Source organism: Podarcis melisellensis (genome assembly GCF_964234715.1).
Source record: "Podarcis melisellensis genome assembly, chromosome: 4".
Lineage (NCBI taxonomy): Eukaryota > Metazoa > Chordata > Lepidosauria > Squamata > Lacertidae > Podarcis > Podarcis melisellensis.
This window is the reverse complement of record NC_138531.1, coordinates 85,172,888-85,194,553: the sequence shown is the minus strand read 5'-3', so window position 1 is coordinate 85,194,553 and position 21,666 is coordinate 85,172,888. Positions and strand designations below refer to the sequence as shown.

The window sequence follows — 21,666 nt, the reverse complement described above, 5'->3', positions numbered from 1 at the left end:
TAACCCACAGCGCCCCACCCATCTGGCTGGGTTTCCCCAGCCACTCTCCACTTTCTCCATGCCATTGTATAAGCTGCTAACTCACCTTTTCTCATCATTACAGAAATATCACAAGTGGTCCTAAGCATTAGAGAAAAGCATATCAAGGAAGTATACGATAAAATGAAACAAGCCCAACATAAAAAAGTCTGGCACTAAATATTTTTTTTCGCAAAAATTTAATACCAAGAGCAGCAGAAAGTAAGCTCCTTGAAAATTAAACACTGACCCCCAACTTTAAACCCTTAAACAACATCCCACCCCCACCCCCAAGAGTCTGTAAGCATCCTCTGTAGCAGATCCTGCAGGCCTCACAACAAGGATGACTGCTTGCTTCTGCAGCATTTTGTAGCTGGAGTCAGTCAGGGCCCTCCCAGGCCTGGTGGAAACAGACTAGCAAGGCAGGGAGCAGGTCTTGTATCAGTCCATCAATTTTATTGTTTATAGCCAATGGCCATCGCAATATAGGATGAGCACAAATCACACAGCTACAAAACGAAAGACATTGCATGGACTTGCAACAAAGATGGCCTCTCTACAGTTTCTTGAAAATAAAATCTTTAAACTGGATGTGGAATAGACCCGTAGTCATTATACTTTTCAGGCCCATCTTTAACCCAAACAAGGGTTTGGGGACTCATTTCATGTTCTTGTTTTTTTTTTTTTTGACCCCTGTATCTGTTTGGTGGTAGTGCTATTGCAATACACCTTCTGCCAGCCCTAGCAGTGGGTACCATCCCATCTGCTGAAGGCCCATGAAATGAGAGGGCCGGCATCATCAACATCATGATTATAGTATTGCATGTCACCAGTCCACAAAAAGGAACATGCTCTAAGCAGTTTACAGCAAAGGAAAAAAAGGAATATGCCTCAAAACCAACGGTTGCAAGAGGAGTTTCGTAATAACATAATAAAACAGGAACTTGATAGTGAAAATAGCAACATGCAAGAAAACATTTCGGTACTATAAATACAGCAAGATTACACTCACAACATTGCACCTCCTGGTAACAGCAAAACAGCTGGACGGTTTCACCTTGGTCCTAGAAACAGCCAGTGTTAGAAACTGGGATAGAAAAGCTAGGAGCCAAATGAGTTATGGGTGCCAAAACAGAATGTCTAGTTGCCACTGGGGTGGGGTGGTCGGCAACACTTTTCATTTATTATTTTGATGAGCATGAATTAATAAACAATTCACAGAAGCGAAACATTTTTTGTTGTTGTTTAGTTGTGTCCGACTCTTCGTGACCCCATGGACCTGTCTTTCACTGCCTCCCACAGTTTGGTCAAACTCATGTCAGTAGCTTCGAGAACACTGTCCAACCATCTCGTCCTCTGTCGCCCCCTTCTCCTTGTGCCCTCCATCTTTCCCAGCATCAGGGTCTTTTCCAGGGAGTCTTCTCTTCTCATGAGGTGGCCAAAGTATTGGAGCCTCAGCTTCAGGATCTGTCCTTCCAGTGAGCACTCAGGGCTGATTTCCTGAAGAATGGATAGGTTTGATCTTCTTGCAGTCCATGGGACTCTCAAGAGTCTCCTCCAGCACCATAGGTCAAAAGCATCAATTCTTCGGCGATCAGCCTTCTTTATGGTCCAGCTCTCATTTCCATACATCACTACTGGGAAAACCATAGCTTTAACTATACGGACCTTTGTTGGCAAGGTGATGTCTCTGGTTTATAAGATGCTGTCTAGGTTTGTCATTGCTTTTCTCCCAAGAAGCAGGTGTCTTTTAATTTCGTGGCTGCTGTCACCATTTGCAGTGATCATGGAGCCCAAGAAAGTAAAATCTCTCACTGCCTCCATTTCTTCCCCTTCTATTTGCCAGGAGGTGATGGGACCAGTTGCCATGATGGGACCAGATGGGACCAGTTTTTTTGATCCTGAGCTTCATTGTTAATATCACACTTTTAGCAGAAATTGTTGATGCATGTTTAATTTGGTGTTTGCAATAAAAATATTGGTACCATACTTTGGTTTTCAAAGCACTCTTTATTGTTAAACTCTTTCGCATATTGTCTATCCTTAGCTTATACCCTGAGGCTTCAAAGCACATACGTTTCAGTAATCCTTGAGTGTCAGCCAGGCGCAAAAAATGGCGCCAGGCTTTTTGAGGTGCTTGCAAATGGAGAATCTCGAGGCGCAAAATGCGTCTGGCGCCCTGCTAATTTCGAACCCTGGAAACACCCCACTCATGATGTTGCTCCCAGTCCCTCTCCTGCAGCAACTCGCAAGGCTTCCAAAAGCAGCAGTGGAGAGAGCAGGGAAAACCCCTCCCATGATTGTGCTCTGAGGTGTTGTTGACCTCAGACATTTCTTTCAATTGAGCGCTGCCCTCTGTATATAAAGGCCAGGGGGGCCACCCTAGAAGTAAGGTGAGGGCTCAGTAGGTCCTGGCCTCAGCCACACTTGCCCAGAGTAGCCTAATGCCCACATATGCACTCACTCATTGGCATTGGGGTGAAGTCAAACTATTGGAAAGTTACAGCGCCTGCTGTGGCTGTAGAGACCGATACGGGAGAGACATATTTTATTGCAACTGGGGCATATGAAGGCACCCAGTTTTGCTGCTGCAGATGCACCATGGCGTTTCTTCTCCCTTCACATTTATTGATTTCTGTGTTACAAAAATGTACATCTTCCTTTTTTCCTCCTCTGTACACATTCCAGTTTGTCAAAATCCTTCTTAAATTGTGGCACCCAGAACTGGACACCATATTCCAGGTGTGGTCTTACCAAGGCAGAATAGAGTAGTAATATTATTAATCAGTTCATGAAGTTCAGCAACGACAGATATTTTCCCGTGTTTGTGTGGGGTAGGTGTGTAAGTATGTTGATATGTATAGTATAGGTAGGTATTATATAGAGTAATGTAGGTATGTTTTATGTTATGAAGATAAGGTAGTGCGTTGTCTACATGTATTGTGTAAATGTATATGTATGTGTTTTATGCATTAATAAAATATTTTTTTAAAAAAACTTGAAATGTCTCCAAATGCCAGCAAGACACAAATAGAGGGTATGATACCTAAAACTTTGGGGCAAGGAGTTCAACATAGGAGCATTTAAAATACTTGTGTTTCACTTTATAGTCCTAAGGGGCTGCCAAAGCAGTTTTCAAAGAGTCTTGAAAATCGCATGCACAATCTAAAATGGGCAGAAATTGCATTGCGTGGTGTGAATAGAGAGCCAAGATACTTCAAGTTCTCTCCCCCCCAAATAATATTTATTATTTTCAGTAGATAAACATAGGGGGAAAAAAGATTAACAATAATAAAAACAAACAAAGAATAAAAGAGAAAGAGGAAAAAAGAAAAAAGATACATACAGCATATTACCACTTAATCAATTAAAATTAAGTACCATACATCTTCATAAACATAGTATTTGACTTCCTCGAATCTCTTCCATCCGAATTTCTTAGTAATTATATGTAGCAGTTTCCAATATCAGTGTTTCAAAAGACCATATCACAATCCTAATCATATTACATAACTTTCCTTATCGTACATTTTCTTATTTATAAATTTAATTCCAGTTTAATCCTAGGCCTAATTGTTTCTTTCAAGTGGTTCCATATCTTTAATATTACAATATTTATTCAAATAGTCTTTAAATTTCTTCCAGTCTTCTTGATGTTCCTCTTCTTTCTGGTCGCGGATTCTTCCGGTGAGATCAGCCAACTCCATAAACTCCGTCATCTTCATCTGCAAGATACTTCAAGTTCTCATGCCAGACAGCATCCTATAGGAATGTAGGAAGCTGCCTTAGACTGAGCCAGTCCATTGGTCTATCCAGCTTACTATTTTTAACCCTGACCGGCGCCTGCTCTCCGCTGTTTCCAGCATGGGTCTCTTCTGCCATTACCTGGAATCACTAGGTACTGAACCAGGACCTTTTTGTGTGCTGAGCATCTGCTCTGCTAAGTTTCATCCCTGCCCTTGCCAAAATCTTGGAGCTGAGCAGCTGGACCTCACGCAGCCCGTGATGGAAGCAGTCTTGCTTTTTCTGGGAGTTGGCAGGTCCTCTGAAGAGAGGGAGCGGGGCTGAGCGGCTATTGATTTACTGACAATATTTGTGCACTGCCCAAGGACAAAAAGTTCGCCGGGTGGTTTACAGTCACTTGCAGAACCATAAAAGGTTGCAAAACAGAACATTAAAAATCTAGAACTATAAACAGCCGCAAAAGCAAAGTAAAACCGGCAAGGGCAGAGGGTTGGTGCAGAATGTGGCTGCTAGCTTGTTTGTGGGGAGGGGGAACTACTTTCAGAACGTAACACCCTGTGGGATTTGTCATGGCTGGCAACCTGTTCCTGGGCCAAGCCCAAGGTATTTGTACTAACATATACAGCCCTATAGAGCTAAGGACCAGGTTACTTGAGAGACTGTTTTGTCTCCTACACCCAGTAGATTGCTGCAAGCTGTGTTACAGTTTTCCCTGTAAGTTCCAAAGATCTTCAGGGGGTCCTCTCCACAGTAACTTGGAGCAGGGCTTTTCATGTAACTGTCCCTGATCTCTGGAATACCTGTCAAGATGCAACAGGCATTGCTTTCTGGAAACAATTGAAGACAGTTTTGTTCTGACAGGCTCACCCCCCCCCCTCGGAAACTAGGTCTTTACAAGAAAGGTCCATATATTAGGTTATTAGACTTGTTTGATATGGGTTTGCTGTTTTAGTGTTTTAGCTGTTTTTAATTATCTCGTGCAAATCACCTTGAGATAGTGGTTCAGAAGGTAATTCAATAATAGCAATAACAGTAATAATAATACAGCATTTTTAAAGACTGAAAGAACTGAGAAAATACAATGATTCTCACAATGCCCTTTTTTCTGGAAAAAAGGTTGTGGGGACTCATCATGAAGTTGTTGTTGCTGTTGTTGTTGCTGCTGGCCCTCTCACAGTGCCACCCCCTCTCCACCTCAGGCAGAGGCTGAATGTAAGATGTGATTAATAAACTCAAGCAGACCACTAGCACTTGCAACAGAAGGCTCGCTTTTCATTTTTTAACCACACACACCCATTTTACAGCTATCGCCCCTGGAGGGGCTCAGGGACTGAATGTCTAGATGTCCTCTTTGCTTTTGTTGTATGTATTCTGTATTTCCTGTTCTTTAAGTGCTGTGTGTGTGTGTGAAGTGACAAGCCTAATTTCATCTTGGTACACCAAGTATACTTGGTACATCTTTGCACAGATAGTATTCTCAGGGGTTTTTTTTCCTGAGGCAGTGGTGCGAGGGGAATGTGCCTTGATTTACTTATCTGTGGCATTTATATAGCTTCCTTCATAGTATTTATCCCAGGATGTTTTAAGTACCAATGAGAACAAAGCAATAAGAAGATATACAACAACACAATTCAAAGCAGAGAACCCCCAACCCGAATTCTGAACTTGTTCATCCGGGGAGAACCTTTGCCCATGAATTCTGCTGATTTGTATGAAATGGTCTTCAGGTAAACAAAATGTTTTAGTCATGTAAATAATCGGATTTGATTATTTTGATTATTTGCTGCCACCTAGTGCAATAGTGTTTTTATCCTTTTTCATTCTAGGAATAGATTCCAAGCATAACATTCCATCCCACTTGGTTCTTGTGGAACAGACAGACATTTTTTACAGTGCAATTCTCCCTCCATGTAATGTGTACAAATATGGTATACTGGAGAAAAGTGTGCATATAAATGCATATATTAGTGGGGGCGGGGGAACATACAACAAGAATATAGTTTTGGAAAGTGTAAATTAAATAAGTTTACCTTTAAATGCAAAGTGAATTAAATTTCTTCCCAACCCCTAAGTTCAGCTGATTCCTAGATTCTTCCTTGTTTGTCTGTTCTTTGAACTAGAAGGTCCCTGCTTCAGGGCTGTGTTTTAGAACAAGGCCACAGAGCTGTATATAACCTTGAAAAAGAGTCAGTTTTGTTATCATCATCTGTGTGAAGGCTGAATCCAATAGTCAAGGTTTAACAGACAACACATACTATTTATAATAATAATAATAATAATAAATTTTATTTATATCCCGCCCTCCCCAGCCAAAGCCGGGCTCAGGGCGGCTAACAACACCAAAATAGTGCGACATTATAAAAACATTATAAAAATTAATTAAAATCAAGATTGATGGCAGCCATAAAGTTTTGTAAAGGTTGCCAGAGGAGGGAGTCAGGCTGCGCCCTAACCAAAGGCCTGGCGGAACAGCTCTGTCTTGCAGGCCCTACGGAAAGATGTCAAGTCCTGCAGGGCCCTTGTCTCTTGTGACAGAGCGTTCCACCAGGTTGGGGCCAGTACTGAAAAGGCCCTGGCCCTAGTTGAGGCCAGCCTAACCTCTCTGTGGCCTGGGACCTTCAAGGTGTTTTTGTTTGAAGACCGTAGGTTCCTCTGTGGGGCATACCAGGAGAGGCGGTCCCGTAGGTACGAGGGTCCTAGGCCGTATAGGGCTTTGAAGGTTAAAACCAGCACCTTAAACCTGATCCTGTACTCCACCGGGAGCCAATGCAGCTGGTATATGAACATAGTGGTCTTAATACAAGAAATGAGGGATCATGTTCTGGGAGAAAAGGGGTCCTTAAAGTAGTTATGTGTGGTGTCTCTCAGAAATTCTTAACGGATGTGGACCACTGGTGTATTTAGTGAGAAAAAGCCCACTTAGGTGGTCCATAGAAAGGTTGTGGAGCAGCTGAGTATATCTGCATTTGGTTGATTGATTCGGACAACAAATTTTGCAGAACTTTGCTCACCCAAAGCAGGGAGATTCATTACATTAAAAATGGAAGATGTCAGCAATTAAAATATGAATTATGCACTTTGGTTTGTAGAACGAAAAAGGTCTAATACGTGGTTCGCAATTTTCAGGCTGTCATTGAAGAAAACAAAAGCTTGAGAATCTAGGTAAAATGCTTATGAGACAAGGACTGCGTTGTCCATCAGATGGCAGACTGAGACTAAGAAATCTCTATCTAGGCAAAACATAGTAGATTGCTGTTTTTTTATATCCAGGAGGGCAGTTGTTTCCCTATGGCTTGCAGTTCTGGACAACTATTTAAGGCTCCATCCGCACTGTACACTTAAAGCAGTATCATATCACTTTCCCCAAAGTATCCTGGGAACTGCGGTTTGTTAAGGGTGCTGAGAGTTGTTAGGAGATCGCTATTCCCCTCGGAGAGCTACATTTTCCCAGAGTTCCCTGGGAAAAGCAATTGATTGTTAAACCTGTATGGGAATTGTTCCCTGAGGGAACGAGGTCTCCTAACAACTCTCAACACCCTAATAAACTACAGTTCTCAGGCAGGTAAAAGAAGTGGAGCTGGGGGTTATGGTAGATAGCTCAATGAAGATGTTGCCTGAGTGTGCGGCAGCAATGAAAAATGCAAATTCCATACTTAGGATCATTAGGAAAGGACTTGAAAATAAAACTGAGAATATAATGCCATTATACAAATCTTTACAAAGTGAGCAGTACCTTTCTCAGGACCAAAATTGAGCATGCAAGCTTTTGAGTCCTCCAGAATGCTTCATCAGGCAAGGTGTTTCAGGAAGGAAGAGTTTAGGGGGTGGGAGGAGGACGGGGGTAAAAATAAATAAGGCTGGATTTTGAAGGCATGAGATTTGCGTTTAGAATCAGTCTGAAGATGAAAATTACAGACTCATACCCAGACCCATAATAATAATAATAATAATAATAATAATAATAATAATAATAATAATAATATATTTATACCCCTCCCATCTGGCTGTGTTTCCCCAGTCACTCTGGGCGGGTCCCAACAGAATATTAAAAACATGATAAAACATCAAACATTAAAAACTTCCCTAAACAGGGCTGCCTTCAGATGTCTTCTAAATGTCAGATAGTTGTTTATTTTCTTGACATCTGACGGGAGGGCGTTCCACAGGGCAGGCGCCACTACCGAGAAGGCCCTCTGCCTGGTTCCCTGTAACTTGGCTTCTCGTAATGAGGGAACTGCTAGAAGGCCCTCGGAGCTGGACCTCAGCGTCCAGGCAGAATGATGGGGGTGGAGACACTCCTTCAGGTATACTGGGCCCAGGCCATTTAGGGCTTTAAAGGTCAGCACCAACACTTTGAATTGTGCCCGGAAATGTACTGGGAGCCAATGCAGGTGGCAGGTTGCATCTGGGATTCTGCGGTGGAAGAATAATGATAGGGATGTGGGAAACATTTCATAGAATTATAGAGCTGGAAGGGAGTCCGAGGGTCATTGATCTAGTTCTCCTTTAAAGGAAGCTCTATCTAATTCATACCTTCTGAAATAATACGTGAATCGAAACACAGCTGATGGGAAATTCACGCCTCTGAAATTTGCACTTCTCCAGGTTTTGCAATTCAGCCAAGTCAGGTGTGCATAAAATGTATATACCAAAGTAAAGCATGCATAAAAGTGCATATATTAATGAAAATAAATCACAAACTGATGTTGAAATATAGCAGAACTGTAAGAGTAGAAAAATGAGAAACTGAAGGAAACTGAAATGGACAGATTCACTCATCCCTAATGGCTGGTTTCCATATTGGAAACATAAAGCGTGGCTGCTACCTAGAATTGTATTGTTCCTGTTTCCCGGTAAGACAGAAAGCAGACAGAAAGATAAGCAGGGCCATCTAGCCTGCGGTTATCTGAACTCCTCCATTGCATCACAGTACTGGCCTGTGAAATCCCACGATGCACAGACATGCATTGTCCTATAAGATAGTACGCCTTATGTAACCGTTTCCCATCCTGCACAAAGCAGTACAGTGCAGCAGCTTGACAAATAGAGGGAGAGACCTGCTGCCAAATGCTTAAATCCTAAAGCTCTATGTGGATCTACTAATTTCCTGGTATTTTCTGTTTGTCAGTACTGGAAGGCATCACACCAGTCCTTCCAGATGACTGAGACATTTGCAGTGGAAGCTGGGGCAAGATGTGGAAACAATGGGGAAATTTGCTGGGTATTTTCTGTTGATGCTGCTGTTATTCAGACCTGTTAGTTGCTTGTCATCTGAAGGTCTGCAAGTATATATATAGCAATACATGCATACTATATGTATATATATGCATTGTATCATAAAAACAAAACAAACCCCCAAAGTCATGACTTCCCCCCAAACTATAGTTTATTACAGAATTGAATGCACTCATTGAGAGCCAGTGTGGTGTAGTGGTTAAGAGCGGTGGACTCGTAATTTGGTGAACTGGGTTCGCTTCCCCGCTCCTCCACATGCAGCTGCTGGGTGACCTTGGGCCAGTCACACTTCTCTGAAGTCTCTCAGCCCCACTCACCTCACAGAGAGTTTGTTGTGGGGGAGGAAGGGAAAGGAGAATGTTAGCCGCTTTGAGACTCCTTAGGGTAGTGATAAAGCAGGATATCAAATCCAAATGCCTCCTCCTCCTCTGTTTTGTTCTGCATTCTAATACCTTCTGCTGCAGGGACCAGCTGTATGCAAAGGATCCCTCAGGGAAGAAGGCTCAGAGCCTGGGATTGGTGGTGGGACAACTGTGAGTGGTTAGAGGGAGCAGGCTGGGAGGAGGAGGTCTCAGGAGCTAAAGAGGTAACACAGCTTAGTGAGCAAGGGGAGTCTGAAGTGGAAGCAGCTGAGGAGGGAGATCACGAGGCAGAGATGAGTCAGGCTGGTGAAGAAGCCAGGGAACCTTCCCCTCCTGCTGCGACAAGCTCCTCTTCCCCCTTTCTCCCAGGGCCAGGAGAGGCATGAAGTGAGAAGACCAAAGACAGGTGCACTGGCATAGTCTCAGATTGCATGGGAGGGATCCAGGAGAGGAGGGCACTTAGCTGTGGGAAGTCAGGGACCTTCAGTCTCCACAACAGCCTTATGCGGCAAGACCTACCGAGAAGAGTTGCTGTGCTCTTTAGGCCTGGCAATCCTGAGCTGTCTTTGTGTCTTCTAATAAAGAGTTAACTTGACTTACACAGTGTGATTTATTGCTGGCTCGCTCCTGGCAGTAGGCAAGTCCTAGTTTGGACTGTGTGTATGTATGAAGGAAAGGGACACAGGTGGTGCTGTGGGTTAAACCACAGAGCCTAGGACTTGCCGATCAGAAGGTCGGCGGTTTGAATCCCCGCGACGGGGGGATCCCATTGCTCGGTCCCTGCTCCTGCCAACCTAACAGTTCGAAAGCACGCCAGTACAAGTAGATAAATAGGTACTGCTCCGGCGGGAAGGTTAACGGCATTTCTGTGGGCTGCTCTGGTTGACCAGAAGCGGCTTAGTCATGCTGGCCACATGACCCGGAAGCTGTATGCTGGCTCCCTCGGCCAGTAAAGCGAGATGAGCGCTGCAACCCCAGAGTCGGCCATGACTGGATCTAATGGTCAGGGATCCCTTTACCTTTACCTATGTATGAAGGAAGGACTGTAGTTCAGTGGCAGCGCACCTGTTTTGCATGCAGAAGATCTCAGGTTCAATTCCTAGCATTTTGGGGTCAGGCTGAAATCCTGGAGAGCTGCTGGCATTCAGTGTAGACAATACTGACCTAGGTAGACTAATGGTCTAACTCGGTATAAGGCAGTTTCCTGTTCCCCAAACATCTAGCTCCTGTGCCAGATAACAAACTAACCCTTAAAAATGCTTACAGACATTTTTAATAAATTAAACTGCTTTATTTGAAGCTTATTTTTCCGATCCCAAAAGAGCAATACATTAACCAACCGTTCCTTAGCCACTCCTTTGAAACATAACAGCAAAATTTCACTTGTGCATTCTCTTTTTAGAGTTACTAGAGATTAAATTTGTTGAAAGGATCATATAACATTCACATTTGCATCATTTCCACCAATTTCCTTAATTTTATTAAAAGAGCAATGATGTTGATGCCAGAATCACAAGACACTGTAAATATCAAGTTGTCTGCAGTTGTCTACTCAACACAGACCTACTGAAATTGTCGGGCGTGAGTAACTTAGGCACGTTCATTTCAACGAGTCTACTCTGAGTACAATTTAGTTAGATATAATCGGTTGGATTAAGTCTAGCAGAAGTCATTGGCCTTTTAGGGTCATCAGAAAAAAGAAACCAATTCCCTTAGAACTCATCCTTCAAATCAGGGTAGAAAAAGGTCTGCAAATTTGCATATATATTCTGTCTGCTGTAAGCAATATACATACTTAACTTACAAAGCTTAAGTGATTTTTTAAAAAAAGATTTCACACTTCCCTATTCTGCAGTTTTGCTTCATTAAAATAACAATTTAAAAAAAGAAACATAAGAGCAAAATATGGACATTTTGTTTCTTCTGGAACATGTTGTGAGGGGATTCATTTTCTTTTACCTGTGTGGAAGCAATATAAATAAAATTAAATAGAAATTCAGAAAGAGGTATTTTTAAAAATCCATATAGATCACAACGGACAAGATACTCTCAAATGCATACATTGTGTACATTACAAAAAAGGGAGGAAATTGGTATTGTAGTTAACCAGACTTTTACCTAATAGGGTATTCATAAAAATACACAATATCTTTTTCCCTCTGTTATGTTTTCTATATGGGTACTATTTCTTGTTTCTTCTTTTCTGGGTCTTATCTTACGCTGTGCACTTGCAATTTTGCGCTTTTTACGGTATTTTTCAATAAAAGTCATCGAATAAAAAAAGGTAATCTCAAATGTAAGACGACTGATGTAATCTTACTCAGTGCTCAAAAGGAAATCTCAGTGAGTTCAGTGGGGCTTGCTCTCAGCTGAGTGGGTATAAGATTGCCCTTACTTCTTTTGCAAGGGCATTTCTCCCCCAATCCTAGCCCTCTTGCAGCAGGACTTTCTTAGAGCAACTTTGGACAAACAGACAAACAAACAAACAATAACAATAGAATTTATACCTTGCCCTTCTCCTGTATAGGAGAGCCTGTATAGGGTGCAGGCTGCCTTTAAAAGCCGTCCAGAAATTTCAGTTAGTCCAGGACAGACCTGTGAGATTGCTAACTGGGAATGGGCGATATAAACACAGTGGACAGCATGTTGGGGTGGTGTCACTGACCTGACCTCCCAACAGCTGAGTTGCTACGGCTTATTGGGAAAGAAAGGGAAAGGTTGCAGAAAGTTTGGTGCGGTGCAAGAGCATTGCTGGTGTGTTTGCGCTGCGCTGACCTGCCCACCGCCTTGCCCAGCTCCCTCCTTCCTGGTAAACAGCAGTGACTAACCCTTCGGGAGGTCAGGCGAGCACAGCTGCCCTACCACACAATCCGTTACTGGCCAGTGTTTGGTCTTCTTTACTAGGTTCCAAGTCCATTTCTCCTGGAAGGTTTTTGTTCCACCAAGTCATTAGTCAAATGAACTGCTATGCGTTTTATGTAATTTGAAATTTGCAGGAAGGGTTCCTGTGCTGCTGTTCATATGTGCAATTTGGATGGATATTGATTGTTATGTCGATGTTATTGTTCCTTTATCATTTTGGTAGCACCTCCGATTGCTGCACAGACCCACATTTGAAGGAAATAAAATGCAAGCCTAATCACCAGTGTGTTCAGCTGGATAAACTGGCTATAAATGAATTTTTGAGCCCTCCAGGTATCATTTCACGAAACGTAGATTTCGTTTGAGTATTTCTGAACTTGGGGAGATTGGTTATTTTTTGTCCCAGGTTGTTAATTCATTTTACTGCTAGAGTGAGTAAGAACAAGTCATGAACTTCGTAAGCAAAGCCTGTTCCTGAAATAGCTGCTTTTAGCATACATTCAACACGTGTGTTTGTGATCCTTCCATTTCTTTCTTTTTTAATATAATATTTATTAATTTCTTTCTTTTTTCCTTTATAACAACCAAATAAAATTTCTTCATCACATATACCTTTGCTCAAATTGAGCTTTGACTTCTTCCTGTCCGATCCTTCCATTTCTTGAGCAGTTCCTGTGCTCATCAATAGTTGCATTTTTTAAATGTCACATAATTAATTCATATATATATCTATATATATCAGACTTCAATTTCTCTATGAAACCACACTAATTGCAGACTTTGTTATAACTAATTTAACACAGGGAAGGAACTTTAGACAGTGTATTTACCGTATAAACTCTGGATTCCGTCCCTGTCGTCATCTGAGAGACGGAAGTTAATTGGGTTCACATAGGAATAGGTAGGATACATCAAAGAGCCATAGACATTTGAATGAGCCAGCCCCAAAGAATGGCCAAATTCATGTGCAGCCACAAGGAACAGGTTGACTTCTAAAACACAGAAAACAACTCAGATGAGCAGTGCGTATTAGCAGGGCCGGTCCTATCATTAGTCAAAGTGAGGCAACTGCCTTGGGCATCTTATGCTGGGAGAGGCAGCATTCCCCTGGACTAAGGCTGTGTACACACCATACATTTAAAGCAGCCTCCCCCAAAAGAATCTTGGAAGCTTCACAGAGCTTCACCCTTCACAGAGCTACAATTCCCAGCACTCTGAACCTACTGCAATTCGCAGGACTTTGGGGGGATGGGGAAGGGATGCGCTTTAAATGTATGGCGTGTAGGGAGCTGGTGACATTCCACAGAGCATTTTATAAGCACAGTGCTACTGAAGGAGACCCACGTGTGTCAAAGTTGCTGTCAGGGATTCTTTAGATGGGATTCCTGCATTGTGGGGGTAGGACTAGATGACCCCTGGGCTCATCCTGCTCCCTACAGTTGCTAGCAAGTGCTTCTGGAAAGCATACAGATAGGAAGTGTAGTCAATAAAACCCCCTTTTCCTGTTGCTCCCTGCCAACTGCTATCCAGTGATTTCTGAATCATGTCTAGAAGCCATTGATAGACTGATCCTCCATGAATTTGCCCAGTTCTCCTTTAGCTGTGTATACTAGGTGCTGTTCTAGGGATGTGGGTGGCGTTATGGGTTAAACCACAGAGCCTAGGACTTGCTGATCAGAAGGTCGGCGGTTCAAACGGGTGAGCTCCCGTTGCCTGGTCCTTGCTCCTGCCAACCTAGCAGTTCAAAAGCACGTCAAAGTGCAAGTAGATAAATAGGTATCGCTCCGGCAGGAAGGTAAACGGCATTTCTGTGCGCTGCTCTGGTTCGCCAGAAGCGGCTTAGTGGTGCTGGCCACATGACCTGGAAGCTGTATACCGGCTCTCTCTGCCAATAAAGTGAGATGAATGCCGCAACCCCAGAGTCGGTCATGACTGGACCTAATGGTTAAGGGCCCATTTACCTATAGGTGCTGTTACCTGCGTGTGACAGCGAATTCCACGCATGAATTGTATATAAAACAGTGCAGAGTTGTTGTTTTTGAGGGGTCGTATTTGCGCACAACACATTGATGCCCCAACGGGACCCGGCTCACACATTTTGAATATATATATATATTTACCTCTGTTGGTTTCTGACCAGCGTTCGGCCTCATCGAAGTGGGCATCTCCACCAAGGCGTGGCCCAGGGGCAAAAGCATGAGCCAGAACTCCGCTCCTCCCATCGAAAGGGATGTTGTCACCATGCTCTGAGTTGGAAAGGGAAAACGAGGTATTACCAGCAGTTCAGTCTCATCCATTAGTCTTGAAGTACACAGGTTGCAAGGACAGCCTCTTCCTGGCTGTCTCAGCCCTATTCTCAGCCCTATTCCTTAGCTCAGACTCATTCAACTATGGCAACTTCCGGGTTTGTTGTAACTTCAAGATCTGTCTGCGCTATTTGTGTTCAGTTGCCCTGCCATGATGAGTTTTATAATGTAATTGTATTATTATTATTATTTATACTGTATTTTAATAATGCTTAGGTATGCTGCTCAGAGCCATTACATTAAATTGCACTAAAAAGAACAACAGCAACAGCAGCAGCAGCAACAACAACAACTTAGACTTACTACACCCAATCTCAAAAAAGTCTTTTGGTTTTTGGGATTGCTGTGTGTAGCTTATTTGCTTGTGGAGTTATAGATGTTAAAAGCACAGCTTGTCCAGTTGGAATTTACAGGATTATTATTTTTTTTAAAAATGAAATGGAACAATAGTCCACATAGTCACGGTTTATCATGCCCATTAAGCAACTAAGCATGGGTAAAATCAGCTAGCTCCTACTATAGACTTGCCTTTCTAATAGATTTCCATAGAAAAGTTGTTACTGGTGGCAATTTAAACTTGGATCATATATAATGGGGGAAAGGGAAGGGTAGACATCATGTGAAGATTGGCATAAATCTATAGAAGCCGTTTTCCAAAATGGCCACCTGCCATAACCCTGCAGTTCTTTGTACTCCATTTTTGTTCTTAATATCACCCTGTATAATTTGGATACATCAGTAACCCTGGCTGCCTTATAGCTTAACCCTACCTCCAAGTCATTTATGAACAAGTTCGAAAACACCTGTCCTGTCCAGATCCTGGGATCCATTTTTTTTATACATCCAACCACTGTCCATTTAATCTTAGCCTCTACTTCCTGCCCCTGCACCAATTACTGATTTAGAAGAGGATGTGCCCTTTTATTCCACAGCTGCTATGCTTGTCGGAGGTTTCGGCAAAAGCTTTTCGAAAGTCCAAGTACACGGTGTCTGCTGGATCATCCCGATCCACAAGCTTGTTGACGCTCTCAGATAATTTAGAAAGCTTAGTCATGCTGTATCAACATCACGGCAGCCACTTCCCCATGCCCTTGTCCTATGTCACTCCAGTAGTGTTGACAGAGGAGAAGTGTGGGGAGAAAGAATCACATGGCTGCTTCCACTGTGAATGTCAGCAGATGGTAACATACGACCTCATCCTGCAGTCGGGAAATTGGTATGAATGAGTCTGGTGCAACTCAGTACAGAGAAGAATTGTGGCTGGCAGGTCCAGCGTTTGGGGGCAGTTGTCACGGGTGGAGTTTAGATGCAACAAGCTTTGGAGTGCCCCAGGATCTGCTAGTTAGGTAGCACTGGTGAATGGTAGTGTACAGGGCCGGATTTAGGTTTGATGAGGCCCTAAACTGCTGAAGGTAATGGGGCCCTTTATAAGTCCAGCTTATATTTTGTCAACAGCAAATCGTCGCTGTTTTTTGTGTGTGTTGAATATATGCTATATGGTAATGTATGGACCTAATAGGTATCTATGGGACGTGGGTGGCGCTGTGGGTAAAACCTCAGCGCCTAGGACTTGCCGATCGCATGGTCTGCGGTTCGAATCCTAGCAGTTCGAAAGCACGTCAAAGTGCAAGTAGATAAATAGGGACCGCTTACCAGCGGGAAGGTAAACGGCGTTCCGTGTGCTGCGCTGGCTCGCCAGATGCAGCTTGTCACGCTGGCCACGTGACCCGGAAGTGTCTGCGGACAGCGCTGGCTCCCGGCCTATAGAGTGAGATGGGCGCACAACCCTAGAGTCTGGCAAGACTGGCCCGTACGGGCAGGGGTACCTTTACCTTTACCTTTTTAATAGGTATCTAAAGCCATTTGCACATAACAAAGTATGTACATCACAGGAGCCTACACAACACAAAACACTGTTGCTGTATGTAGGTTTTATTTTATTTGTTTTTTATCTTATACAGTCAAACCTCCATTTACGTAACCCTCTGGTTATATAAACTTCGGGATGTGCGTGTGGCAAACCTGGAAGTATTTTACCGCTTGTGCAGAAGCAGTCTGCACATTAGGGCGGTTCATAAAAAAACTTTTTTTTGGAAAATGCCTGCTCCAAAGGACTTATCTAGGAATTACATAGCTATATCTGAAATTTCATGCATATTGGTTAATCTCTTGACCCTGCTCCATGAAAATAGCTGTTTACTTGGCCGTTTTCCTATGTCAGGAAGGCTGGAATTTCAACTCAGTGCAGCAGGGTCAAGGTATGCATGAAATTTCAGATATAGCTATACAATCCCTATTGTAGTAAGACAAGACCTTTGGAGCAGGCATTCCCCCCCCCCCAAGTTTTTAATGAACTGCCCTACTGTGCATGCGCAGAAGTAGTCCTCTGGTTGCAGAAACCTCGGGATCTGACCGGACCTCCAGAATGGATCCCATCTGCAACCAGAGGTACCACTGTATTTTGGAAATGTACATCCAGTTTTCCCCTTTAATTTTTTTGGGGGCCCCCAAGAGAATGGGGGCCTAAGCTATAGCTTGTTTAGCTTATATGTAAATCCGGCACTGGTAGTGTAGCTATAGGGCATCAAACAGGTGTGAATGGCTATACAATTGACCCTGCCCATGTGGCTCTTCTTCGTTCATGCATCCCCGCCCCAGCGCTGTAGGATTGCATCATGGGGGAGTGGCCTCAACCATCTTGAGGACAGATTCCTGCAACGATCCCAGGATGGGGCTGTCTTTGGAGATTGTTTGGAGACTGACACCATGCTCCTTTAGGGCATGATTCTTTGTCCCATAAAAGGCTTTAAAAGGTGAACACTGCATAAACAAGGCATTGCCTCCTATCCATCATGGTCACTGCAATCTGCAGAGGCTTCTTGGCAGTGCTATACACAGTGCTATACACTGAAGAAGTGTGCATACCCAAGAACAAACTTAGTTGGTCTCTAAGATGCTACTGCACAATTTTTTAAATTTTTAAAATATATTTTGACTGTGTCAGACCAACACGGCTACCTACCTGAATCTAGTGCCTTGTGTATAGTAATGCAGAAAGGTGTTATAGGAACTAAAAGTGACATGAAATTAAATGAAAGATAAATAGTGTGAACGTATATAAAGGCAAAGCTGACGGCGGCTACTTAGCTACGAAACACCTTCCTCTGAAGGTCCTTCATACCAAATTTCAGATATTTCCCCAACACACACACACACACACACACACACACACACACAGTTTCAAAGGCTTGAGCAAGTTTTTAACGGTTGGGGATATTTTTTTAATTGCATTTCCCCCTGTAAAAATAAATAAATATCAGGTTCTCTGAAGAGGTATGAGACATAGACATGAACAAAACACATCAGCCAAGGCAGCCTTACCATTATATGCAAAAGAAATTTCAATATCAGCAGGTCCTGTTGTTTTCCTGAACTGCAGGGGGGTCACATCGCTCCACACCTGAAATGCCTTTGCTATGGCTGCGTCCACCTTGCTTCGAGTCATATCGGGGGTGTAGTTATTAATCCTTTGAGCAGTGGAGGAAAATACAATAATAGTACTTAGCCAATTTATTTATTTTTTGCATTTTTCAGAAAGGTGAAGCTCAGCTAACCTGTAAGTCAGTAAGTTTTTATTCCATCTCTCAGTTCCGAAAGTACGATACTCCAAGACATCTGGCACGCCACATCTGGGCTGATCCATTACCTGCACAGTCTCTGTGTCGATCTTTCCTGTTACCTTCAAGTGAAAGAATTCCTGCATTTGTCTGATTTGTTCTTCCAGGGTATGCTTCAATACTTTTTTCACAGCTGGGAAAAACCTGTTCAGGTAAGCCTGGAATAAAAAAGGGACCATTTAGTTTGGATCTTTAAGAACATGTGAAGAGCCTGGTCTCACAGTGGACAGCTAGATGCCTATGGTAAGCAGGCAAACAGCATTCTCTCAACTTCTTCCCATTCTGGCTCATTGCTTGCTCATTGTTTATCCTCTGAACATGCCAGTTCTCTCGCTGGCATTTATTTTTAAGTCTAATCTACATTCCAATCACCCTCCTCCATCTATTGCCTAAAAAAAGAATACTGCACCTGCAGTGATTTTCGAAAAAAGCACAGAACAGAGAGAAACCATTCGTTGCATTCTGTGTACAGAAGCCGTGGAAAGAAGTCCAGTAATGAAAAAAGGTAAAGGTAAAGGTACCCCTGCCCGTACGGGCCAGTCTTGACAGACTCTGGGGTTGTGCGCCCATCTCACTTAAGAGGCCAGGGGCCAGCGCTGTCCGGAGACACTTCCGGGTCACATGGCCAGTGTGACATCGCTGCTCTGGCGAGCCAGAGCTGCACACGGAAACACCGTTTACCTTCCCGCTGGTAAGCGGTCCCTATTTATCTACTTGCACCCGGAGGTGCTTTCGAACTGCTAGGTTGGCAGGCGCTGGGACCGAGCAGCGGGAGCGCACCCCGCCGCAGGGATTCGAACCGCCGACCTTTCGATCGGCAAGTCCTAGGCGCTGAGGCTTTAACCCACAGCGCCACCTGTGTCCCCACCAGTAATGAAAACGTTCCTCAAAATTAGGGATGGAGGAGAAATTCAATTCACTTTGCATTTAAAGGTGAACCTACCTAATTCACAGTTTCCCAAACAATATGCGACCCCAAACCCAACTATGAGAGCCAGTGTGGTGTAGTGGTTAGAAAGGGTGGACTAAGATATGGGAGGCTAGGGTTCAAAACTCCCACTCAACCATGTAGATAACTGGGTGACCTTGGGCTAGTTGCTGCCTCTCAGCCTCACCTACCTCACAGGGTTGTTGTGGGGGGTAAATGAGGAGGGGGAGAACAATGTATGCCACTTTGAGCTCTTTGGAGAAAAAGGTGGGATATACATGTGATAGATTAGATGGGAGGGGGGAGAGAGAGAGAAGATACAATTTGCTATTCTCTGAATTTTGCAATGCAGTTCTTCAGTCAAATACAAAAAAGCATATATTAGTAAAAAGACTATGCAAAAAGACATTATATTAGGAAAAAAATCTTTGCAAATTCATGTCTAGTATGGAATATTATTATTATTTTAAATGTGTACATTAGGAGGAATCAGCAATAACATGCTGATGAATCTCCGTGAAGACTTGAAAATTTGCAAACTTATGTGGAAATGTGGAGAACTAGATTTAAGACTGGAAAAATGAGAAACCTAAATTGACAGATTTGCCCATCTCTCTACACCACATAACAGTAGCAGGGCCCTTGCTCTATAGTTCTATGGCATTATCTGTTAATGCTGCGATGGCTACATACCTCAATGAATTTCAGATCCTTGATTTTCAATTCTGGTTTTTGAACTGGAAAGGTGGAGCTGCAAGGCAGAAGCATCACAACCCACAGGAGCACCACACGCCTCATAGTGGAGGTTGTTGAAAGGTTGCCTGCACCAAAAGAAGAAAGCCTTTGGTGTATCGCATCTTGGAGCCCAAATGGGCAAGCTTATATATGCCTGACCAGTGTGGCATGTTGTAAAAATCCAGGTGACTCACTTTATGGCGCTCGCCTGCTTTTTGTGTGTGAATGGCCCTGGATGGTCAAATGTCACAACTCCAAAATGATTACGAGGAAACATTAAAGGCATGTCTTTCCTCCCCTCCTCCTCATTGTTGACATTTCCACTGATGTCATTTCGCTTTGTCCCCATCCCATCTTTCCTTTCACTCTCTAAAACCACAGGACATAGGGAAGTTGGCTCTTCTAAATCCACCCAAAGCATCTACCGTACGACCCCACCCTCTTTGGCTTGCCCAATCTTCTTTGTTTGCCGCTGAGACGCATTGCAACATTGTCTTCTGCGTTGTCTAGCTTTCCAGGTGGAGCACTGAAAAGCAGGTGACTCGTCCACAGCTTAGGCTGTGTGGTTAGAATTCTGCACTTTCGGAAAGGTTTCTGTCGAAGGGGTTCCGTCTGAGGATCCACTGTCAGTCGAACCGCTGGAAATCTAGAAGAGGCTGGTTGTTGTAACGTGCTTCCTCCCAGAGCACAAGAACAGGTCAAAGGCCCATCTTGTCCAGTATTCTGTTCTCACAGTGGCCAGCTAGATGCCTGTGGGATGTTCACAAGAAGGACACGAGCTCAATGACACTAATTAATTAATTATTTAATTATACCCAGCTCATCTGGCTGGGTTTCCCCAGTCATTCTGGGCGGCTCCCAACAGAATATTAAAAACACGCTAAAACATTACGATCAAACATTAAAACATTAAAAACTTCTCTAAACAGGGCTGCCTTCAGATGTCTTCTAAAAGTCAGGTAGTTGTTTATTTCCTTGACATCTGTTGGGAGGGTGTTCCACAGGGCGGGCGCCACTTACTGAGAAGGCCCTCTGCCTGGTTTCCTGTAACCTCATCTCTCACAGTGAGGGAAACACCAGAAGGCCCTTGACGCTGGACCTCAGTGTCTGGGCAGAATGATGGGGGTGAAGACGCTCTTTCAGGTATACAGTGGTACCTCGGGATAAGAACTTAATTCATTCTGGGGGTCCGTTCTTAACCTGAAACTGTTCTTAACCTGAGGTACCACTTTAGCTAATGGGGCCTCCTGCTGCCGCCACGCAATTTCTGTTCTCATCCTGAAGCAATGTTCTTAACCCGAGGTACTATTTCTGGGTTAGCAGAGTCTGTAACCTGAAGCGTCTGTAACCTGAGGTACCACTGTACTCCCTCCTCCTGTGGTTTTCAGAGGCCTATTGCCTCCGACAAGGAGAGGGGTGTCCCTTGAGTTGTGCTATTTCCTCTTTTTTTTTTGGCCAAAAAATTTCTATTAGTTTTCCAAATGAGTTGTGCCACTATCCATTGCACTTTCCATGCAGTGCTCACAATTAAATTGGACGCTTGTATTCTTATTGCTGCCTTTGTATCTGGGACACACTCACCATGAAAATGGCTACAGCTTCTTCTTACTATTATTGCTGCTGCTTTCATATTTGGGACGTGCTCGTCTTCGTTTCCACAACACCCCCTTTAAATATTCTTTGAGAGGGACCCAAAAGCACTGGACCTAAAGTACATAAGAACCTCAGAAGATCCCTACTAGATCAGATCAAAGACTGATCTAGCATCATGATTTCTGCAAAGACCAAGTCGATGCCTT

At 43.5% G+C, this 21,666-nt stretch overlaps 1 protein-coding gene across 1 annotated transcript; it reads right to left on the bottom strand.

The window, feature by feature from the left end:
* Window positions 1-10,628: 10,628 nt before the first annotated feature.
* Window positions 10,629-20,061, bottom strand: LOC309369307 (interstitial collagenase-like). The gene is made up of 6 exons (XM_081910144.1): window positions 19,826-20,061; window positions 18,142-18,362; window positions 17,909-18,054; window positions 14,342-14,467; window positions 13,052-13,213; window positions 10,629-11,318 (listed from the first exon to the last, which is right to left on the bottom strand). Exons 1-6 carry the CDS (start codon window positions 19,928-19,930, stop codon window positions 11,305-11,307), a joined length of 774 nt encoding a protein of 257 aa, XP_081766270.1. The 5' UTR covers window positions 19,931-20,061; the 3' UTR covers window positions 10,629-11,304.
* Window positions 20,062-21,666: the final 1,605 nt, after the last annotated feature.